General features: G+C 37.3%; 1 protein-coding gene across 8 annotated transcripts in view; it reads left to right on the top strand.

Annotated features, from left to right (window-relative positions):
* The window catches only part of rfx1a (regulatory factor X, 1a (influences HLA class II expression)), a 40,246-nt gene extending 18,248 nt beyond the window's left edge, over positions 1–21,998 (top strand). Inside the window, exons 4-19 of one of the 8 annotated variants that reach the window (XM_077211888.1) lie at positions 1,114–1,209; positions 2,056–2,391; positions 3,347–3,444; positions 4,424–4,871; positions 7,046–7,245; positions 8,019–8,138; positions 8,226–8,356; positions 9,354–9,472; positions 9,597–9,706; positions 11,521–11,672; positions 11,917–12,014; positions 12,930–13,079; positions 15,356–15,564; positions 16,837–16,990; positions 17,187–17,232; positions 20,073–21,998. In XM_077211888.1, coding sequence (XP_077068003.1) covers positions 1,114–1,209; positions 2,056–2,391; positions 3,347–3,444; positions 4,424–4,871; positions 7,046–7,245; positions 8,019–8,138; positions 8,226–8,356; positions 9,354–9,472; positions 9,597–9,706; positions 11,521–11,672; positions 11,917–12,014; positions 12,930–13,079; positions 15,356–15,564; positions 16,837–16,990; positions 17,187–17,232; positions 20,073–20,233 — 2,628 coding nt within the window. In that variant the 3' untranslated portion in view covers positions 20,234–21,998. The remainder of the gene's footprint in view (positions 1–1,113; positions 1,210–2,055; positions 2,392–3,346; positions 3,445–4,423; positions 4,872–7,045; positions 7,246–8,018; positions 8,139–8,225; positions 8,357–9,353; positions 9,473–9,596; positions 9,707–11,520; positions 11,673–11,916; positions 12,015–12,929; positions 13,080–15,355; positions 15,565–16,836; positions 16,991–17,186; positions 17,233–20,072) is intronic. The other 7 variants (XM_077211882.1, XM_077211883.1, XM_077211881.1 and 4 more) reach the window with 7 other exon arrangements.
* The last annotated feature ends 947 nt before the right edge of the window (positions 21,999–22,945 follow it).

Raw genomic sequence — 22,945 nt, 5'->3', positions numbered from 1 at the left:
TGAATGAGGCAGGGCTAATTTGCATATTCATAGATCTGCATATTGGAAATCAGGCAAGGGTGTAGTTAAGCTATTTTAAGGCATGCAGAATTTTCTTTTCACAGGAAAATACGTTTAAGTATGTCATTTTGGTGATCAAAGATGAGTTTTAAAAAGGGATAAAATTATTGACAACTGGGGGACATTAAAGGGGTGGGACATTAAGGGGACATTAAATGCCCCTTCTTACAAGATGTACAATAAGTCTCTGATGTCCCCAGAGTGTGTATGTGAAGTTTTAGATCAAAATACCCCACAGATCATTTTTTAGAGCATGTTAAAATTGTCCCTTTTTAAAGGGATAGTTCACCCAAAAATGAAAATTAGCGCATGATTTACTCACCCTGAAGCCATCCTAGGTGTACATTACATTCTTCTTTCAGGCGAATACAATCGGAGTTATATTAAAGAATGTCCTGGCTCTTCCAAGCTTAATAATGAGAGTGAATGGCTGTTTGACTTTTGGAAGTAAATTAAAGCGCATCTATTCATGACTAAAGACTGGAGTAATGATGCTGAAAATCGTTGTAAAATGTATTCAAATAGAAAAATTACCAAGCGAAAATATTTTTGTACAGTAGTGTTCCTAAAACATATTTAAAGGTTTATTTAGTAATATTGTATTTGTGTACCGCTATATTGCACAACAGTGGTCTTTGACACCTAGCATCGTGGATGAAGCTAAAACATTATAGCAAATTTATGTTTACCAATATAAATATAGAAATACCCTTTTCACAGTTAATAGTGATTTATTCCCTAGAGAGAAGATTCTAATATCAGGGGTAATGTGAGTAGTATTCAGGTTAACATGTGATCTCAACATCTCTGCCCCAAATAAATCGGCTTTAATTAGGCCACTGATATGACTGGAGTCTATATCTCATTTTAAACACAACTTTAAAACACAGCACTATTCATTTTTTTTTTTTCAGAAGTAAAGCTTTTTAATGAGAACAAGTATTAGAGCTGTAAACCGTGGCCCAGTTTTGAACAATTAGACTCATTGTCATTCTTACAGTTGCTTGTTCAGCGAGCTAATGTTTTTCATTTCCCCCTGCAATCGATTAACAGAGGTCAGTAGTTCAAGCCACATCTCAGACAACGAAAACCGAGCCGAGCCCCCAGCTGAATGTCACCAGCCTACAATCCGTGCACCTGACACAGGAGGTAAGCTGTCTCTCTTATAGAAATATATATCTTATTATGTCATAAAGACAGGCTTTGGTGTCAAATCGATGCCACTAGCTATGTTTCCATCCAAAGTAGTGAATTTAACTTCAAATTTAAATTTAAAGCGCAAAATTTAAAACATTTGCGAATAAAGCACCATCTCATGTGTTCAAGAGAACCAAATCATCACTTCCTGGGAAATTGACACAAAAGATCTGTAATAAATATGGAAGTTACTACAATGTGGCTGTTTTTTGCGTCTCAGGGCACGCAGACAAAACTCAATAAAATTTGATCTTGCGTTTAATCGAGACACTTCTGAAAGGTCACTATACCCAATCGTTTGGCTCGGTATTTTCAGAACGACCTAACCAACATTTGAGAATTGGTCTGCTGGTTAAGTCCAGTTATCCAATCACATCCACTGTTGAGGAAAGGCAAAAGAAAGTCAGTTTTTTGTTGCTCATCGAGGGATTTATATGGTAAATGTCTGTCCATTGTAGTTTATCTTCTTATCGGATAAAAAAATATACGCCTCAGTTGAGAGCATACGTTTTTTTTTATGTGCATTTTTTTATGAATCGCCGTTTTCATCCAGCTGTTTTATGCAGTATTCCAAAATTCACAAAAAATAAGTGTATGGAAACATGGCTTATGATGTCAAGACAAATTCAACCCGTGACCAATATAGAAATACATTTCATGTGCATTTCATTATGTTCATTATCATGCCATCTTTCATTAAAGGAATAGTTTATCTTAAAAAAAAGTTTCTTAACCATTCCTTTAATGGAAAATTTTCTAAGCAGGCAGTCTTCTAACCCTCTGAATGGTTGCTTTCAGAGCCCTTTTCTCAGACAGAGAGGAAGTGATGTACAGAGAGAGAGTGAATTGAAGAGAAAGAGACAGATAGAAGACTGGTTGGAGCGTAGGCCAGCAGTAGTACTACTAGAGAAACTCACTAACCCGTTTGGAGACAGTTTATCTTACGCATCTGTTAATGGAGGTTTGCTGGATTACTCATCTTGTTTCCCCCCATCTCTACCTGTCGCTTATTCGCCCGTCACCTTCTCTCTACCTGTCATGTCGGTGGGCTGGGAGACAGACGGGGTCTCCTACACCTCTGCTGCTGTGCCAGATGTGCAGTCTTTCCTCTATGAGATGCCCTCAGCCCATAGTGTAGGTGACTTTAGTTAAAACAGTGTGTAGGTGAAGCTGTGGTCTATCAGCGAGAGATTGTGTTAGATCAGTTAGCGCAGTGATTTCCAACCAGGGGTCCATGTACTTCAAAGGATACATTGGGTATTTTGGTTTGTAAAAATTATAGAACATAACTTAAATTATTTTAATTAATTTAAAACAAACAAACAAATAAAAAACAAATATATATTATACAATATTGTTCAAAACTTTGGGGCCTGTAAATGTTTCTTTTTAATGTTTTTTAAATGTATGTTTTTTTTAATGTTTTTGAAAGTATTATTTGCTCACCAGGGCTGCATTTGTTTGCTAAAAAATTCAGTAAAAATAGCAATATTGTGAAATATTATTACAATTTGAAATTAATTTTCTTTTAAAATATAATTAAAAACTGATTCCTTTCAGCATTATCACTCCAGTCTTCAGTGTCAAATCATTCTAATATGATGATTTGATGCCCAAGATTTTTTATTTTTATTATCAATGTAAAACAAGTGATATTTTTTTTTAGGATTCTTTAATGAGTAGAATATTTATTTGTAATAGAAATATTTTGTAACATTATAAATGTCTTTACTGTCACTTTTGATCAATTTAATTAGTATTCTTTTTAATGATAAAAAATCTATAAAAATGTTACTGACCCCAAATGTTTGAAGTGTAGTGTAGATATACAAAATATATAAGTATATTTAAATAAATAAAAAATGGTCTATATTTAACACATAAAAAAAAAGCTTTTAGTTTGCTGTTGAGGATGTGATGTTTTTTGAGGGGTACATAAGACTAAAAGGTTGGGAAACACTGAATTAGTGCACTGAATGTGGCTGCAGACATTTTTTTTTACATATATGTATATAACAAGTTTATTGCAGAACTGTGATGGTGTCAATTGTGACTTCTCAATTTGTGTATTGTTGTATGTGCGCCACAGGTACAGCAGCAGCTCCAACAGGTGCCAGTCCAGCATGTATATACTAACCAGGTGCAGTATGTGGAAGGAGGAGATGCTAACTACACCACCAGCACCATGTGAGTATTCATGGTAACCATCGCTCGGCCCCAGCATTGTGCATCTCTGCTGAATCAGCTATAGGGCTTTTCACACTAAACATGCTTCCTCAGTTAACTCCTCGCTAAAGTCTGTTGTTGGATTTTGCCAGTTTTATTCAAAAGTCGAGAAAGATGAATGTGAGCTTGCAGGGAAAGGGCTTAAAAGGGCTCCAAACCTGTATGAATTTCTTTCTTCTGCTGAATACAAAAGAAGATATTTTGAAGAATGTTGGTAACCAAACAGTTGATTGGCCCCATTGACTTCCATAGTATTTTGTTTTCTCCATACTATAAAATTCAATGACAGAATTTTCATACATTTATAAAATAAATAGGGTGAATTTTTATTTCATTCCAATTTTACATTTCTTTGTACAATTCTGTTCAAAAGTTTGTTAATGAAATATATATATATTAAAATAAATTAATATTTTATGCAGCAAGGATGCATTTACAATGTTACAAAATTGCATTGTCTCGCAACCCAAGTGCCCTCTATTAACTATTAACCTCGGGTTAAAAATTAACCGTTTTATACATAGAACAAGACCATTTTGAATAAAAGAAAGTGAAGTGACGTGTTGCCAAGTATGGTTTCCCATACTCTGAATTAATGCTCAGCATTTCACCCATCCAAGTACACACACACAGCAGTGAGTATTGAATACATACACCCCGTGAACACACACCCGGAGCAGTGGGCAGCCATTTTTGCTGTGGCGCCCGGGGAGCGATTGGTGGTTAGGCGCCTTGCTCAAGGGCACCTCAGTTTTGTATGTTTATTTACTTCCCCCGCATACATTTCCTGTTGATACTGAGACTCGCACCCGCGACCTTGGGGTTACAACTCTCTAACCATTAGGCCGCAACTGCCGCTAATTATGCTCAAAAAAGTGTGAAAAGCCCAAGTTATGTTTGATTAAAATTCTGAATCCTGACCCTTGTCATTTTCTCACAGTCGTTCCAGCAGTTTCCCCTACACAGAGACCCCTCTGTATACCCAGACCACTGCTGGACAGTACTACGAGAGCACCCCTGCCTCCGGTTCTGAGGCCACGTCCCCCGGCACCCCTCTCACCGTCTCTGTGACAACAGGATCCCCTGGGGTGTCCATGTTTGTGGCAGGGACAGGGCAGATCGTGGCCAATCCCACGACGGCGGCTGTAGGTGGAGTCACATCTGTAGTGGCAGCCACGGGGACTTCAGCGAACGGTTCTGGAGATTCCGGGAGCGAGGCTAACGGTAGCAGCGGGAGCTACGTTATTCAGGGCGGCTATATGCTGACCGGCAGCGGCACCGGCAGCAGCGGAAACGGTCACGGTTATCCGCACTCCACCCGTGCCTCTCCGTCCACCGTGAGTATAAACGAAGGCGAGGACAATAGCGTGCCGTCGGCAGACAAAAAGGTATGACGACAGCAGGGGCGGGGCTTAATCGTCACTCATCGCCACTCACAGATTCCCTCCTCTTCCTGCCACCCAAACGAATTTAAACACTTGGCGATCTCATTGCTCAGTTCCACGTGTCAGAGAGCACAGTGATACTTCCAAATCCAAATTCAGTTTTATTTAAATAAAGCCATCAGACTGACTTTTGTCAGCATGCTATTTCTATGACGACACATGTCCAGTTGACATGTAGCTCATCATTGATGCTTGCTAAGGCTTTCACTGTGCTGTCGTATTCATCGCAGAAAACATAAAATTTCAGTCATGACCATATTCATGTTATCCATGAGAGACAGAGGGCCTTGTGTGGTCCTGTTCAACATGTTCATATATACAGCAGCCTTCCAAATTTGCTGCACACTCTATTACAAAATTCTTTTAGTTAATGATTGAGGCATTCCATTGATTTAACGTTTCATTGCATACTTGGCTTGTATGCCACGGCACGCAGAAACAGTTGTCGAGAGGCATACAGTGTGGGGAAAAGTGTTTGCCCCCTGTCTGATTTTCTGTATTTTTGCATATTTGTATCCTGAATGTCATCAGATTTACTAATGTATTAAGCAGCGCAACTATTTTCATAGTTGATAATGATAATAAAGTTTCTTGAGCAGCAAATCAGCATATTAGAATAACCCTTAAAACTTATCTTTAAACTCATCCTTTAAGTTTTTTCCAGTGAAAAAAATGTCTTCATGCCTTAAAATAGCTTGAATGTAACTCTACACCCTTGCTTCATTTAATCTACGCGGACCCACGGATATGCTGATTAGCCCCGCCTCCACTCAATCACACCGGCTCAGACTTTACTGTAGTAAACGCTGCACAGTGGTATCGCTCTTTACAACGTCGAACACATAAAAATAATTGATATGATTAGCCTTATTTGACTACGTTATCAAACAGTTAATAGTGTTTTGCTAATGTTACACAAACGATGTTCCTGTTGACCATCTCAGAGTCAGACAGCCGCTTTCTAAAAATCAGTTTCCTTAGAAATGCTTTGAACAACATAGTGGCTCAGTGGAGAAAGGGAAATAGTTCATCATTACATCGTAATGTCCGTCACATACATAATTCATCCGTTATATTGCTAAATGTACCCGATTTTTCATATCAACAGAAAAATGTACTGGGATAACCTGGCTTCTTTTGAGACTCCCCTGCTTCAGAGAGCAGTTAATGATATGCTAAATCCTGCCCGCCCGTTGACTTGATTGGCTACAAGGTAGTTTCGCACATAAGAAACATCAGCGATTTCAAACTCCGTTTTTGAGACTGTCTTCGGTTCACTGGCGCTTTAAAGAGAAAATACTCAGCAGTGGTGTTTACCAATGAATTTCCACATGGTCTGCCTTAAAACATATTAAAAACACCACATTGACATATAAAAAACATTAAAAACTTGATTTTCACCACAGGGGTTCTTTAATTGTTGGTACAAGATTTTTCTCCCAAACCAAAATGTTTTGCTACTTATCACCCAACTCTACCAAAAAGTTCTGCTTTTGATTCATCTGTCAGCATACTTCCTCAAACTTGAATTATTGCATACTGAAACCTTGAACACCAGATAAATGAAAGACACACCAAAACTTTGTTTTAATTTTAACACCAGGCTATATTACCATAATCAATAAGAAATGTGCACAAACTCAGAAATTCAGACAAAGACATTCACAGCATTGTGTTTTCATGAAGCTGTCAGAATAAGAATATTTGTATAGACATGGCTAAATAATGCCATTTGTTGTTTATTTAAAGTCAATATGAAATTCAAATCCACTGCAAACTCACGTTCCGATCCAGAACAACTGCTTCCTATCATCCAATCTATATTCATGAGAAATAAAATCAAGTTCATTCCTACGTTGCTTTCCACTTGAATATTTTGTCTTGCGTTAAAGTGAACTAAAACGGGTTAGTGAATGCTGTTTTTTGTTGACTTTAAATGATATAACATTAACTATGCATGAATGCATAATTACAGTGCATATGCATGAGCGGTGTCTGCATGCAAAAGCGTACGCACATGTTTGCATTTAGGCGTTTGCGTGTATCTTAGGTCATCCTTTAGCCTGGGCTCTCTGTCTGAGTGTGTGTATGGCTGTGTGTGTGTCTTATCCCGGCAGCTGTCCTCTGGCCCTCAGGTGCAGTGGTTGTTGGATAATTATGAGACAGCAGAAGGGGTGAGTTTGCCCCGGTCCACTCTCTACTGCCACTACCTGCTGCACTGTCAGGAGCAAAAGCTGGAACCTGTCAATGCAGCGTCCTTTGGAAAACTCATCCGCTCCGTGTTCATGGGGTTGAGGACCAGACGTCTCGGCACACGGTGAGAGAAAGGTCACGTGACCTCTGTCTGTTAGCGCCCAGTTTATTTTAGTGAATCAATTTGTTCAGATTCAAGTGAAACGTAGTTGTTTATCATTAAGTTTTTGTCTAAGTTAGATTGTATCATTGTCTATATATTCAAATCAGAATCAGTTTATAAGAATGATTCGCTCACAAAAATCAACTCACAGTAAATTAATGTGGCATACACTACCATTAAAAAGTTTGGGGTCAGTAAGATGTTTTCTTTTCTTTTTTTCTTGAAAGAAATTGATACTTTTATTCAGCAAGGACACATTAAATCAAAAGTAGGCCTAACAGTAAAGACATTTATAATGTTACAAAAAAGATCAATTTCAAATAAATGCTGATCTTTTGAACTTTCTATCCATCAAAGAAAAAAGAATGTATCACCTTTTCCACAAAGATATTAAGCAGCAAAACTGTTTTCAACATTAATAATAAGAAATTATTCTTGAGCACCAAATCAGCATATTACACTGATTTCTTAAGGATCATGTGACACTGAAGACTGGAGTAATGATGCTGAAATTTTTAAAGTATATTAAAATAGAAAATCATAAAAAAATCTACCCGACCCCAAACTTTTGAACAATACTGTATATACTGTATTCATAGTTTTTAATGTATTAATTAAATGGTAGTGTATGTTTTTGTGAGTCATGCATATATACACGTATGTGGTTAGAAGCCTCCATGATCCTATGGTTCAGGTCATGCAGGTGCACTGAAGCTTTGGTGCGTTTGTTCCAGAGGGAATTCCAAATATCACTACTATGGACTGCGGATCAAAGCGAACTCATCTCTGCTCCGACTGATGGAGGACCAGCAGCACCTGGCCATGAGGCAGCAGCCCTTCTCTCAGAAACAGAGGTGGACACACATGCTCTCTGTCATTTCTTGCTCTCAGTCTCTCTGGTTCCTGTGTTTCTCAGAATGTCTGATTATGTATCCCTGCAGGTTGAAGCCGGTACAGAAGGTGGAGGGAATCACCAACGGGATGTCTTCGGGATCTGGACAGCAACAGCAGCAGCAGAGCTCGGGTCTGTCGGACATCAGCACCCAGGTCCAGCAGTACCAGCAGTTTCTAGGTGAGCCATGACATCAATGTGAGGCTTAACAGGCAGAAGCGTAACCTAGAATGCATGCTCTTAAGGAAACAGTAATCCACAACACAAACACATTTTTTTTAACACTAATTCAAAAAAAGCATAATTTGAAGTTGGACTTTAAACTAGGAAATTTGAAAAACTGAGATGTTGTTGTATGACATCACATAAAATTGGTGGCACACAGGGAGACGTACATACTGTACACTACTGTTCAAAATTTTGGGGCCTGTAAGAATTTTTTTATTAAAACTTTTATACAGTAAGGAGCTCATTTATAAAGTTACAAAGGATTTCTATTTCAAATAAAAGCTCTTTTGAACTTTCTATTCATCAACATTGATAATCAAAGAAATGTTTCTAAAGCAGCATATTAGAATGATTTCTGAAGGATCATGTGACATTAAAGACTGGAGTAATGATGCTGAAAATTCAGCTTTGACATAGACAATAGAACATTTTTTTTTATAAATTGCAAAAATATTTCACAATAGTACTGTATTTTTGATCAAATAAATGCAGCTTAGGTGAGCATAAGAGTCTTACCAGCCCAAAACTAACTACAATAACCCAAAAGTGGGTCATAAGACCGTCTTGAGTGGGTAACAACACCAAAAAATCGTATTCAAAATAAAAGTCTGCATTAGGACAACATTTAGAAAGACGTGCGTGAAAGCTGTTGACACTTCTATCAGACGCGGTTTGTAACTTAATGTTTGTGAGTGAATCGTTCTCATGAACTGATTCCTTTTAAACAATTCAATCTGATTTGAACATATAAACAATGAAACATCTGACAACTTAACAAAAACACAGAGACAAACAGTAGTATTTAACTACATTTTACTTGAGCTTTATTTTTAGTTCTTTGAAACTAGCTGTTTAAACAAACCGATTCACTAAAATAAATTGAACACTATCAGTCAAGTGGATATTAATAACAAGTCATTATATGGTTGCTGTAATCCTTGATCTTTAGATGCGTCCAGAGCTCTCCCCGAATTCCCTGATGTTGACCTGCAGGGTAAATCTTTACCAGAGGGCATTGAGCTGGAACATCTCAAGAGCTTTCAGCTGCTCTACAGAGAACACTGCGAAGTGAGTCTTGTCTCTTCTTCTCTGTTTGAATCCATTGATTTTCTGTCAGCATTGCAATGAATATCTGTTTATGAGCTAAATATCTTTTCAAGGCGTTTTTATCTGATGTTGTGTGTTTCTTAAGGCCATTCTTGATGTAATGGTCAACCTTCAGTTCCCTTTGGTGGAGACTCTTTGGAAAACATTTTGGAGGTTCAGTGAAAGTCAGGCAGGAGACTCAGCAACACTAGCTGTGTAAGTTTACTTCTCAGTACAACAAACTCCTTTAGACCAACACTACATGTCAAGGTTTTCACTGTTACATGCGTTCAGAAAAAATGTATTAAGTTGGTTCTTGGGTGGTTGAGGCCTTAAGCCCTGTTCACACTACAAGCGACAAAGCAACACAATAACATTCATTTCAAATGGGGAGCGGGCGATTTCCGGCGACACGCGCGAAAGCGACCGTTTGGGGCGTGTCTGGCGATGCGGCAAAGTTGAGATCGTTTTAACTTTATGTAAATGAAGAGTGACTTTCAGGAGCGACAACCAATAGGAGTGGAGCGGCAAGAAAACTGATTCGCTGTCATTGGATGTCATTCATAAAGGCAACCAGTAGTGGGAACGCCCACTATATACCTCATCGCCAGCCACTGGCAACATGCAGCAACGAAGTCGCTTGTAATGTGAACGGGGCTTTACTCCGTGTCTACACCGAGACGCGAGAGTTGTCGCAACAGCTTGAGGCGGTCTACACAGGATGCAACAAAACGACCAGTGCAAATCCCTTTGTTCTTCATGTCAGAAGTAGCGTGAACGCTTGAAGTACGTCAAAAATAGAATGGGGCATCAGTTTACTGTCGGGAATTTGTCGTGTCGCTGCGTAACGCCGCATCTAGTGTAGACAGCATCTCTGATTTTAAGGCCCTTTGTCCACCAAAGCATTTTTTCACCCGGGTGGCGTAATTTTCCGATTGATTTCAATGGGAGCGCCGTGTTTTTAAAACGCCAGGAGCGAAACGAGGTGCTGAGTATGGAAGCTTGTTTCTGCCATAGAATAAAAAATAAAAAAGGTAATTTAAACTTTATATCTTATCTAGTTTATATCTCACAATTCTGACTTTTTTCTCACAATTGCGAGTTTACATCTCACTTTTTATCTCAGAATTGCGTGATATAAAGTCACAATTGCGTGTTATAAAGTCAGAATTGTGAGATATAAACTAGAAATTGTAAGAAAAAATTGCATGAATTGGATGTTTATATCTCGCAATTCTGACTATAACATGCAATTTTGAGATATAAATCAGAATTGTGAGATATAAACTGGCAATTCTATGGGGAAAAAAATCCGTCTTTTTTTCCTTAGCATTTGACTTTATAACTCGCGGAGCTTGTTTCCGCCACAGAATAAAACAAAGAAATAAAGTCAGATTTGCAAGATGTAATCTCGCAATTGTGAGATAAAAAGTCGCAATTATATTTTAAATAATAATATTTATTTTATTCTGTGGAGTAAACTAGCTTCCATAGCTGAGCGTCTTTTTCATGCTGAAGCGTTGAACACTGTCACTTTTTACCCATGAGGGGCGGTACAATACCACACTGACCAACTGTCACATTCTGTTTGTACAACGTCAACAGATGACAAGGAGCCAGAGCAAGAGCCAGAGTAAATACTTTACAATGTATCAACATTTTTATATAGAAACAACACAGAAACAAACTATCTGTGAAATGAGATACTAACACTTGCGCAGATATTCTATATCATAGCAAGCAAAGCATCTCAGCTGAAAAAAACGCTGTGCTGCCAAAACGCTCTTATGCGCCCACAGCTAGGCATTTTAAGCAGAGCACCTAGCATTTTCAACTGGCTAAAAACGCTTTAGTGGACACAGGGCCTAATAGGTTCTATTTTCTGTTGTCGTATTGCGTTGCGCCGCTTGCGTCTGGTTTAGACACGGTCATAGAAATTCTTGAATCAAATATGGTAAAGTAGGCTTCATAGAGTTAATGAATAATTAGACACTTAACATTATCCGTTTTTTCTTTGGATGTTTTATTAGACATGATGAGTCGGAGAAGAGGCTGCCCAAGTCATGTTTGGTGCAGCTCTGTAAATATGATCCAGTGCTTCGCTGGAGTCGTGACTGCGACAACACACTGTACCAGGGCCTGGTGGAAATGCTCATCCCAGACGTTCTGAGACCTATTCCCAGTGAGTTGGCCAATGTACTCTCACTACAGATTTGCATTTTAATATGCAGCAGTATGTGCAAGAGCAAGTGGTGATCTATCAAGTGAGTCACATTTTGCCAACAGGGGCCTCTTTTCACTCAAATTCACCTTCAATCTTGCCAACTTGTGGGGCAACATCAGGGCTGTTGGGTAGCAATTATGGGCGTCCACTGCCAGACAACATCATATATTTTGCTGAAATTAATTCTAAATTCTTTCTCCAGGTGCCTTAACACAAGCCATCCGAAACTTTGCCAAGAGTCTTGAGAGCTGGTTGACTAACGCCATGATGAACATTCCTGAAGAGATGGTTCGTGTCAAGGTCAGTGAAATAAAAAAAGAGAAAATCTAAAGACCCTAAATGTTTGAGCGGTACTGTACATCTTATTGAAAGGGTACCCACGCTTCTTGAAAGTATGTGAAAACAAACATAGATCCTTGAAAGTGCTTGAATTAAACTTGAACTAAATTTTGTTAGAGTAGCATGGTGATATTACAAAAATTAGCCTTTATGCACTGCCAAAGCCAGAATGAAACAGTGCTACGGATTGAAGGGAAAGCGGGAAAAACCTGACAAACGTATAGTTCGGGATCTCGTGCAGCAGCCCTGCATAATGTATGCCTGTTAGCATGGAGCTATTTAACTACCTTAGTGTCAGGGGAGTTCAACTTCATCGATGCTTGGCTCAGTATCAAGCTACATAAAAATTGGTTAATCAAAGTTACAACAAACAACACCTAATAAAATAGTGTTTATAAGCCCACTACTGCTTATTTACAGATATAACTGGAAAATAAAGTTATACCAATATATTTCACATTGAGATTACATGAAAATTTTAAGTTAAATGTATGGATTAGTGTACTCAAACATTTCAATTTAAGAACTTAGTTAAGAAGTAAATGGATGAGTACAAAATAAAAATCTGCTCTGCTTACTTAAACTTTGAATTTGTTAACTTACATATTTTGAGGCAACTGATTGCTTAATTTTTTTTAGTTTTGACAACTTATTCGGTTTACAGTGTACAGTGGTACAGCACAATACCATAAAACATCTGTTTTTAGGAATGACTAATAATAGTTAGTGGCTTGGTCTAACAGGAACCTAAAACAGTGTGCTTGTGACACATAGTAGTCATGCATGCAATTTTAAACTAGGGGGGTTTACTAAAATTGAAAGTGTTTAAAGACTTAAAAACTTCCCTAATGAATTTCATTTGGCCTTTGTTTTTAGGTGACGTCTGCAAGCGCTTTCGCTCAGACTCTGCGCAGATACACTTCTCTAAATCACCTGGCCCAAGCAGCTCGTGCCGTCCTGCAAAACACAGCGCAGATCAACCAGATGCTCAGTGACCTCAACAGAGTGGACTTTGCCAATGTGCAGGTGTGTGTGACAAAACAAACCCCCTCACATCCCAGTTAGATTTGAAACTGGACACTGTATTTATGAAGACTGAACTAGAGCTTTCATCTGTCACCATCTGAGATGAACTCACTTTTTTGTAGGCATATGGGTGTTTGTGGTCTGTCTAGCTATCAGGGAAACGGAAACTCAACTGAGTGTTTATCATAACATACAGTTTGTTTCCTTGAAAGTGATTTTAAATAGTGGTTTTGCTGAGTATGTCAGCCGTCATTTAGCTGAGGATTTGCAGTACACATATTAATAAGGTGACCCCTTGATACTCGAGCACAATGGTGATCATTTTTTGATCAACCTTTGTGTAATGAAAAACATTTTTGGTAACATTTTGGTCATAGCTTTAAAGGAGCTGTATAGAAATTTATTTCAATTAATCATAAAATGGCCCTGATATGTGACTAGACATTAAGAAATCATGTTCATTTCAAATACTTATATCACTGACAACAGTAGTCCGGCCAGGATATTGTCATTTAAAAAGTGAAGTTGCAGCCCTCAACTATTGTTGATGTTGTCATGTTGTGTTTTGGTCTGATGCGCCACCCCCCACTTATCTACCAACACGAAGTCAGTAGTGTTGCGGCATCCGGGTTGCCAGCTCTGCTCTAGTTACCACAGCTGCAGCTACAAACGTGTCGGAATCGGATAAAAAAAATGTCTAACGTTGCGAAACCAAAAAAAACTTGTTATAAATCCGAAATACTTTGTGACAAAGTCCGAAATAAAACAAGGATCTGTATAAGAGATGCCTTTCAAAGATGGAGACGACTGAAAACGGAGAAGAATTTTAAGACGGACGTCAACGTTGCTAATTTTCTCCTGGACAAGTAAGATGTTTTGCTAACTGGTTGTAAATGGACATTTCAGATATTCATGACAGACGAACAAAGTTATGCATGTTCGTGCAAAGTAACGTTACGTTAGCTCATATGGAGGAGGTGGGTCATCGAATTGAAAAGGTAAGGAATTGTTTGGGTAATAAAAACGGCGAGTCGTCATCAACATTAGCAATGCATTATCAGAGCCCGTTGCTCTGTCATTATGCTGAGACGCTGAGGAAAACAACATTAGCATGCCCATTATTGTTTATCATGCAAGTTCTACAGCCAAAAATAATATAATGGCACGTAATCTTTCACATCACATATTTTAGCGTTATGGACGTGTACTGCAGGGTAAGTTAAAAAAATACAGCTGGACGCTTTCACTTGTAGCGTCAACTAAATGAATAGCTGTATCTTTGATATCGGTTACACACAGTGACAGAGACTTGTGCTTGTACTTACGTTAATGACAGACACCTACCGTTACAAGTTAGACTAACAGCTACTGTTCTAACAATGTACTGTCACATACGAGCGTACATCTTTACGATTATATTTGGCTAATTGCCATTAGTTAATTTTTGCGATATATAATTACTTTGCAAAACATCTCTCATTTGAAGCATAAACATAATTAACAGCAAAAGCTTCTTGTAGCAGCCTACGTTCCTGCTGGATCCTGCAGCCTATCTGGCAACCTCGAGTCAGGGAGGAGGGAGAGGGGATACACCGCTCTACAGTAATTTGAAAGTGATTGCAGTACCAGTTTTGGCCACAATCTTACATACGGCTACTTCAACCGCTAGGCCATACTAAAAAGGGAAATGCTGACTAATTTAGAGAGGAATATGTTGGCGACATGAGCGAGCACCAAAATTTGTTTCAGAATGTAAATATATAGTTTATTTTGCTGTTTGTAATAAATAGATAGATAGATAGAAAAAAAATATAGATAGATAGATAGAAAAATATATAAAAAGATAGATATAGATAGAAAAAAATATAGATAGATAGATAGATAGATAGATAGATAGATAGATAGATAGATAGATAGAACAAATATTTAGAGACAGACAGACAGACAGACAAATGGTTCTTAATATCAATGTAAAAAAAACAAATTTTGCTGCTTTAATAATATGTTTGTGGAAACCCTTGTAACATTATAAATGTCTTTACTGTCACTTCTAATAAATGTGATGTGCCCTGGCTGAATAGATTTTTTTTTTATTCTTTTTTAATATACTTCATGGTTTCCTCAAAAATATGTAGCAGCACAACTGTTTTCAACATTGATAATAATAATAAATGCTGCTTGAGCAGTGAATCTGCATATCAGAATGAATTGTGAAGGATCATTAATAGATTTCATTTAGTCTGGGTTTTTGAATCCCAATGTGCTTTGTCCTGTAGGAGCAGGCCTCTTGGGTGTGCCGGTGTGAGGATCGGGTGGTGCAGCGGCTGGAGCAGGACTTTAAACTGACCCTTCAGCAGCAGAACTCTCTGGAGCAGTGGGCAGCCTGGCTGGATGGTGTGGTCTCGCAGGTCTTAAAGCCGTACCAGTCCAGCTCTGCCTTTCCAAAAGCAGCTAAACTTTTCCTGCTGAAGTGGAGTTTTTACAGGTGAGCTCCTGAAGGTTGTACTAACATTGTGCTCATCACAAGGGATTTGTTCTCTGCGGTGGACAAGAACATGTGACACATGACACATCAATTCTGTTACAAAACCTACTGAGAACTGGTTTCTATTTGAATATATTTTAAAATGAAATGGATTCCTGTGATGGCAAGGCTAAATTTTTTTCCCTCCATGTGTAAAATGAAAATTACAAAAAAAAAATTGAAATTTGATTGTAAATCACAACTGAATTCTTAAAGCTGAATTTCCAGCATCATCGTTCGTCTTCAGTGTCACATGACCCTTCAGTAATCATTCTAATATTATGATTCGCTTTCTTATTATTATCACTGATACATTTATTTCAGGATTCTTTGATGAATAGAAAGCTCAAAACAACAGCATTTGTTGTAGTCTGCGCACAATATAATAATTTGTTCCCTCGTTTTACTAAAACGTGGCTACATTAATTCATTCCCTTGTTTTAGTTTAATCAAATTGAAGGAAAGAAATTAGTACAGTGTGGCTATGAACAAATGGGAACAAATTCTTATTTTGTGGCCACAATATGTATATTTTTGTCCGCATATCACGTGCAGGGCTCCATAAGTATATAATGATATAACTAATTCAAATTAAAGCAAAAAAATAAAAAATACAAAAAATAAAATAAAAAATTTGATAATAAAACACTTTAAATTTAACTCATTTATTAGTTACTAATACACTTAATAAATATAATATAAATATAAAGTTATTAAAAAAATTACAGTATATATATATATATATATATATATATGTATATTATATCATTTTTAATATATATATATATAATCAAAAAAAATTAACTACTGAGAAAGATTGTGTATTTTTCTTTATCAATATTTCTTAAGCAATATTTTGTAGTTTTTAATAAAATATGCCTATATTTGAATAAAATGTATCTATTATAATTTCCTCAAACTCTGTTAGTCTTCTTGAAAAAGTTCTTGAAAATATTCTCAGAGTTTGTTGCAATTCTTTGTGGGACTACTGTATCCATGACAGATGTATGCAACGCTCCTTTAGATTTTTTAAAAAACAATAAATTCTTAAAGGCAACAAAATTTTGCAGTTTGAAACAGTTTTCACATTGTGTGCTAGTTTTGCTCTGACTTTTGTAGCCACTAACTGTAATTTCAAGTATGTTTCCCTCTTACTCATCTTATGAGTCTTCCCCACCCAACATCTCTCTTCTTTCTCACACTTCCTGTATCCTTTCTTTGTTCTCTCTTTAGCTCGATGGTGATCAGAGACCTGACTCTCCGCAGTGCTGCGAGCTTCGGCTCATTTCACCTAATCCGTCTGCTCTATGATGAGTACATGTACTATCTGATTGAGCACAGAGTTGCCCAGGCCAAGGGTGAAACTCCCATTGCGGTCATGGGAGAGGTACAAACACACACGCACTCAAAAAACAAAAATCGTTAATCGCAGACACATTCCTCATTTCAATGAGTAATACAAAACAAAATTGCGTCATGCTACTCATAATAGGATGTAAGACTATATAAGGGAACTGTGAATGACTGAGTCTGAATTGAAAAGAGTGTTTGAAATGTCCTAATTCTCTCTTTTGCTCTATTAGTTTGCAAGTCTTGGCCGAAGTCTGAACCCACTCGATCCTGATAAAGGTTAGTTTTACGCACAAAAACCAAACACTTAATTATCTTCTAAATAACAAACAAGCACATGGATAGATTTGCTATGCCAAAGCTTGATATAATCTCAATCACAGACTTGTAATTTTTTCTCCTTCAGTGAAAAAATCACATCAGCTTCCCAAAGGACTCTAGTAACCACATAGCAATGCACTAAAACATTCAGAACACCTTAGCAGCCAAATAGCAACACCCTAGCAACCAACCAAAACACCTTTGCATCATGGCAGTGCCTTGAGGAAGTGTGCACCACTCACCATTTAGTGTATTTTTAAAGGAACAGTATGTAAGTTTCGCCGCTACAGGCCTCTTATTCAAAACAATAACAAAGGCGTAGCTTAGCGGCGTGAATGAGCTTGGAATCATGGGAGTTGTCGTCTTCACCTCCAGAGCTGATGGAAAGCAATCCGATGGGCTAATGTAATAAAGTTTTATTAACGTTACTGTGGTATGAAGCAGGGTGGGGCCGAGAGCCTGGGACATTTTACGTTGCTGTTTTTATTATGCTTAAACCAGTGTTTCCGTTGTCCGGTAATTACCGGACATTGGCCGGGAAAAAAATGAAATGTCAAACAAAATTAAATCTCTCCGGTCAAATTGTCCGATTAAAATTGCCTAATAATCCCGCCCCCCTAACACAATCTGAATTTGAGAATAAGCCTAAAATGTATAAAGCAAAAATACACCGATCTCTTGCTATGTTATAAAGGAACAGGCTCTACCGTTTTGAAAGTTATGAAACAACATCGCATGCTGCATTTCAAATAAAGCGCACGCCTAAAACGGCTGTAATATAGACCTAAACAACGAACGATTGAGTGAGACGTTTCAAATATGGCCAAGCCCAGGCAGACTAGCCTTAAAAGCTTTTTTCAGAGGCCAGACGCGACGGTCGATGGTGAATCAGGAACGCCTGAAGCCTCGGATGTCCAGAGCCACATCCCCACCACCACCGGACGGTCATGTTTTTGGGAAAGTTAGGCTAGTGGCGGCTCGTCCCTGGTCGCTGCGTCCCTGGCGAATCAGAATTTGATACATGTTATTTTATCCAATCTGATTGGTTCTCGTCACCTGTCATTCAACTTTACGCTCTTGGGCCACTACTGTGAGCGCACAGGCGACTTTGACAAAACCTTGCTAGGCTGATCACTTTCGTAGAGATAATGGCAGCAGTTAAACCAAATTTAACCCGTCATTGATTTACAAAAAAACCCTTTCACAAGGTGTTCGCTGAAAAAAAAAAAAAAGGATAAAGGATCTCGGACCGGACCAACTCGATTTACAAATCCGGCAGCAGCCAGTAACAGGACGAGCTTCACCCGGGGCTTAACCCGCGCTTGTCATAAGAAACGTGTCGGCACTGAAGTTTTGTGGAAAATAATGGGGGTAAGAGACCTCAAACAGCTATCTGAAATTTATTTCCGCCCCGTCCCCCCAAAAATAATTATCACCAGTCGCCACTTCAAACATGTTGCATTCTATACGTCCTGATTATGTCATTTTTTAAGTTACATAGCCTGCCTCCAGTTTTCCTCAACTTGACTAATTAAGAGGCGATATTTGACCGGCATATCATCAAAATGTCCGGAAAACGAAACCTCTGCCGGTCACTTTGACCGGCACCATTTTTTTCTAGCGGAAACTCTGGCTTAAATGCTGCAGTCGGCAACTGATGCTCCTTTCATTTAGTTGTTTGTGCATATTTTACAATTGAATGTTATGTTAGTCACATGAAAAGATAGCATTATCTCTGAGGCATGGTAAATACATGTTACGCGTGGTAAATCAAGAAAACAAGAGATTCAAATAATAAAACTTAAGGTGATGAATGATACACGGGGCAATTTTTTGATCAATTTTGCTGGGCAATGTTGATGTCAACGGGCAACCAGGTGAGACACAGGGACCACAACCGAGCTAAATTATTCAAATAAGAATTTGTTGCCCATTCTCAATGGGAAAGTGCCCAAGCAACATCGCTCATTCCTCAAAAGTTGCCACGTGTATCATCAACTTAACTGTGTTGAGCTATTTAACAATGATCAGTTTTCTGTGAATAAAAGTATCCAAACAGTCTAATAAAATAATGTCTAATAAAACACACAATATGTTAAAGCGTCTTTTGTGTTTCCATGGTTTCTACGGAAGTATAACCAGAAACCGGGGGGTAAGGCGGATATGGCGTCATTGACAGGCGACTCAATGACACTGGTTAAAATTACGGATTACATTGGATTTAAACTGTTGGAAACATTTGGGATCATTTTAAGTACACAAGTGAAAAAAAAAACTCATTTTGGATATTTTAATTAAAAAAAATCTTACACATTGTGCCCTTTTAAATGTATTTATATTCATTATTATTTACAGTGATTTATAATTACTGTAATTTAAGTTTTAAAATATCAGATGTATAATCGATTTTTGAAAAAACGTTTTAAAAATAAACGTACAAAAATACATTGAATTTATATTAAAATAATAAAAATGTATGTGTATTTAAAATTAATTCAGTATTATTTAATGTAATGAAAATGAATTGATAACAAAACTATTTTTAAACTAAACCTACTGTTTTGAAAATATATATAAAAGAAAAATACACAGAATTTGTAATAATAAAAATGTATAGCAGGTATTTATAATAATAGGCAATAATAATGAGTAATTCTTATTTTCAGTAATTCATAATAAAGTTTTATTGTACTTTTAAAATTATTTAAAAAATGACATGGATTATGAATCATTTTTAGTTCTGAATAAAATACATGTATTTTTATAATTGACATTCTCTGTGTGTCTGTGTGTCTCAGAAGAGGAAGAGGAGGAGGAAGAAGACAGTGAGGATGAGTGTCAGGAGTTGTCTCTGCAGGCTGATATGGGCGCTATCGGGGACGAATCTCTGGAACCGCCCGCCAAGCTGGCTCGAACCGACCAGAGGGTGCTGTTCACCACAGGAAGCATGGATAACTGAGAACTTAAACACACACACACACACACACACACACACACACACACACACACACACACACACACACACACACACACACACACACGCCCCTACAAGCACACACTCCACATGATAATCACTCCTCATTTGTGCACTTAAACCAACACATGCATCTAAAAAACATAAATGCTGCAGCTTACATATTTACACAACATTTCAGATGTTCGTATGTACATTTCCATGCCTGTCGATGTCTCAAATGCACATATACACAAGCATTCACTGAAACACAGAGACACACACGCTCATAACACGAACGCGATCATCGATAAACGTATCATATCGAGATCTTAGACCGGGTGTATCGCTCACTAAGAATAGCCCTCGAATCTAAACCCGATTCTGTGTCTATAGCTGTTAAGACGCAAGAACACAAATGAAAACTGCTGCAACTGGATCCTAAGAGTCGTTCATGACAGACTGAACTCTGATTGGCTACTGAAACCTTGAATGAAACTGTCAGTCAAGCTGTTTGAACCTATAAGGGTTGTGTAGGGAGAAACGATGGACTGTAAGTGTGCGTGTTGTGTGTTGATGTATACTTTATGCCTATCTGTGTGTTGTTTGTGTGATTGTGAGTGACCCGGGACCTTATCGTTTTATTGGCTAATGGCTAGCGCGAATGCGTGTGTTTTTGTGCATGTGCGAATGACCGTTTGTGGATTTCAAGAAGTGTTGATAGTTGTCTTGGTCAGTGGTACCATTTTTTAGTTCTTGATGCCTTCAGTGACTGCCATGTCATTAAATGTTTAAAGCATATTATAGCCCAGCTCTTTAAAAACTCGATTTCCCATGAGTCTACTAGGTGTACGTGATTCAGCTGGGTTCTGTAAAAAAAAAAAAAAAAAAAAAAATTCTTGGGCTAGTATACATACCTCTGCAAATTACAGCAGTTTGCCAGAAACGAGAGGAAGTTTTTTTTTCCCAGTATGTCTTTCCTCTCTTCTTTTCCCCCCTTGTTAATTTATTTATTTAAAAATCATTTTTGGGCCTTTTTTGTTGCACTTTTTCCTCTTGGGCTTGGTACAAGACATTAGATGTTTTCTGTCCTTTTTCTTTTTTTAATATGGTCACATGGTGACAATCTTGGTGTGTACAGCATTGTTTAACACTGTTTAGTGCATATTTGATGGTTTGCTGTGTATTTGAGATTTGGGTCAAGATATTTTACTAGAATCCTTCAAACAAACTTGACACCACTGCCCATATAGCTAGGAAATGTAAAAGTAGAGAGCGAAAAGATCTTTCTGCCCTGTCCTTCTCAAGACTCATTCGTTTAATCCTTTTTTTGTGTTGTGGCATTAATGATTATTTATTGATCCATTCGAGAGACCTAAAGTACATTAAAACTATATCCCATATCATTCAACATGTAAACAATGATTATTGCTGCTGTATATCTGAATGGAGTATTGAGCAGCGCACAAGATGCTGACTGATCTCAAACCAGCATATAATGCTTTTCTTTCTCGCTGATTCTCTTGATAGAACCACAGGAAACATATCTCAAGCTCTGTAGATCTTCTCTGTATGACAGCCATAACAAAAATGAATTTCTCTTTTCACTTTTTTGAAGTTGTTTCCATTTCTTGCTTAAAAAAAAAAACACAAAAAAGTGTGGCAGTGTTTTGAGTAATCTGAACCATGAGAATGGATGTGCCTTTGCCGTTATCAAATTGAATCCAGATGTTTTTAATTTAAAATATGAATAAATTACTAATTTCTAAAATTGTGAATTGTTTCAAATATGTAGTTATATCAAGTTGTAGTTTTTTCCCCTCACGTACTCTTAAAACCTGCAGTTTCACATCTACGTTGTTGTAGGTGTCTTGCTAATAACTTAACTGCAGTTTCTAAGTGTGATATCCTGTCCAAAAAAAAAAAAAAAAGCAAACGTGACAAAGAAACATCACATGTGGTAATGAGGGGGGGTTCATGCATTTACTTGCCAAGGTACTTTCCTGTCAGACTGTCACATAATGTGCCCTCAGACATTTCTGAGAAAAGCAGCTCATCAATATCGAGAAAAAAGAAAGGCAAAGTCAGAAACTCTTGGTGGTATAAAGAAGCAACTGAATTTTCAGTTCCAGTGTCACAAGATTCTTCAGAAATCATTCATAATTTCTCTTTTATATATATACAAGTTTATAATTTATTTATAAATTATAAATGTATATTTCTTTATATATAATACTTTTTAAAAACAAATCATGATATCCTGCCATTCAAAAGCTTGGGTTAAGTAAGATTTAAAAAAGAAAGTAAAACTTTTATTTAGCAAAGGCACATTAAATTGATAAAAAAAGACAGTAAAGACATTTATGAAATTAATAAATATTACTAAAATAATATTTTTATAAATGCTATTCTTTTGAATTTTCTATTCATCAAAGAATCCTGAAAAAAAAACACAGTCTCCACAAAAATATTAAGCATCACAAGTGAGTTTGACAATGATAATAATAAGAAAAGATTCTTGAGCATCAAATCATCATATCAGAATGATTTCTGAAGGATCATGTGACAGAAGACTGGAGTAGTGATGCTGAAAATTCAGCTTTAACGTCACAGGAATAAATTACATTTTAAAATATAACAACAGAAACCAGTTAATTTAAAATGTAATAATATTTCACAGTATTACTGTTTTTACTGTATTTTTGATCAAATAAATGC

This window comes from Siphateles boraxobius, unplaced genomic scaffold (assembly GCF_051911475.1).
Source record: "Siphateles boraxobius isolate OS27281-9 unplaced genomic scaffold, OSU_SipBor_1 66, whole genome shotgun sequence".
Classification (NCBI taxonomy): Eukaryota; Metazoa; Chordata; class Actinopteri; order Cypriniformes; family Leuciscidae; genus Siphateles; species Siphateles boraxobius.
The sequence above is the reverse complement of the archived record's forward strand: the minus strand, read 5'-3'. Positions and strand labels throughout refer to the sequence as shown.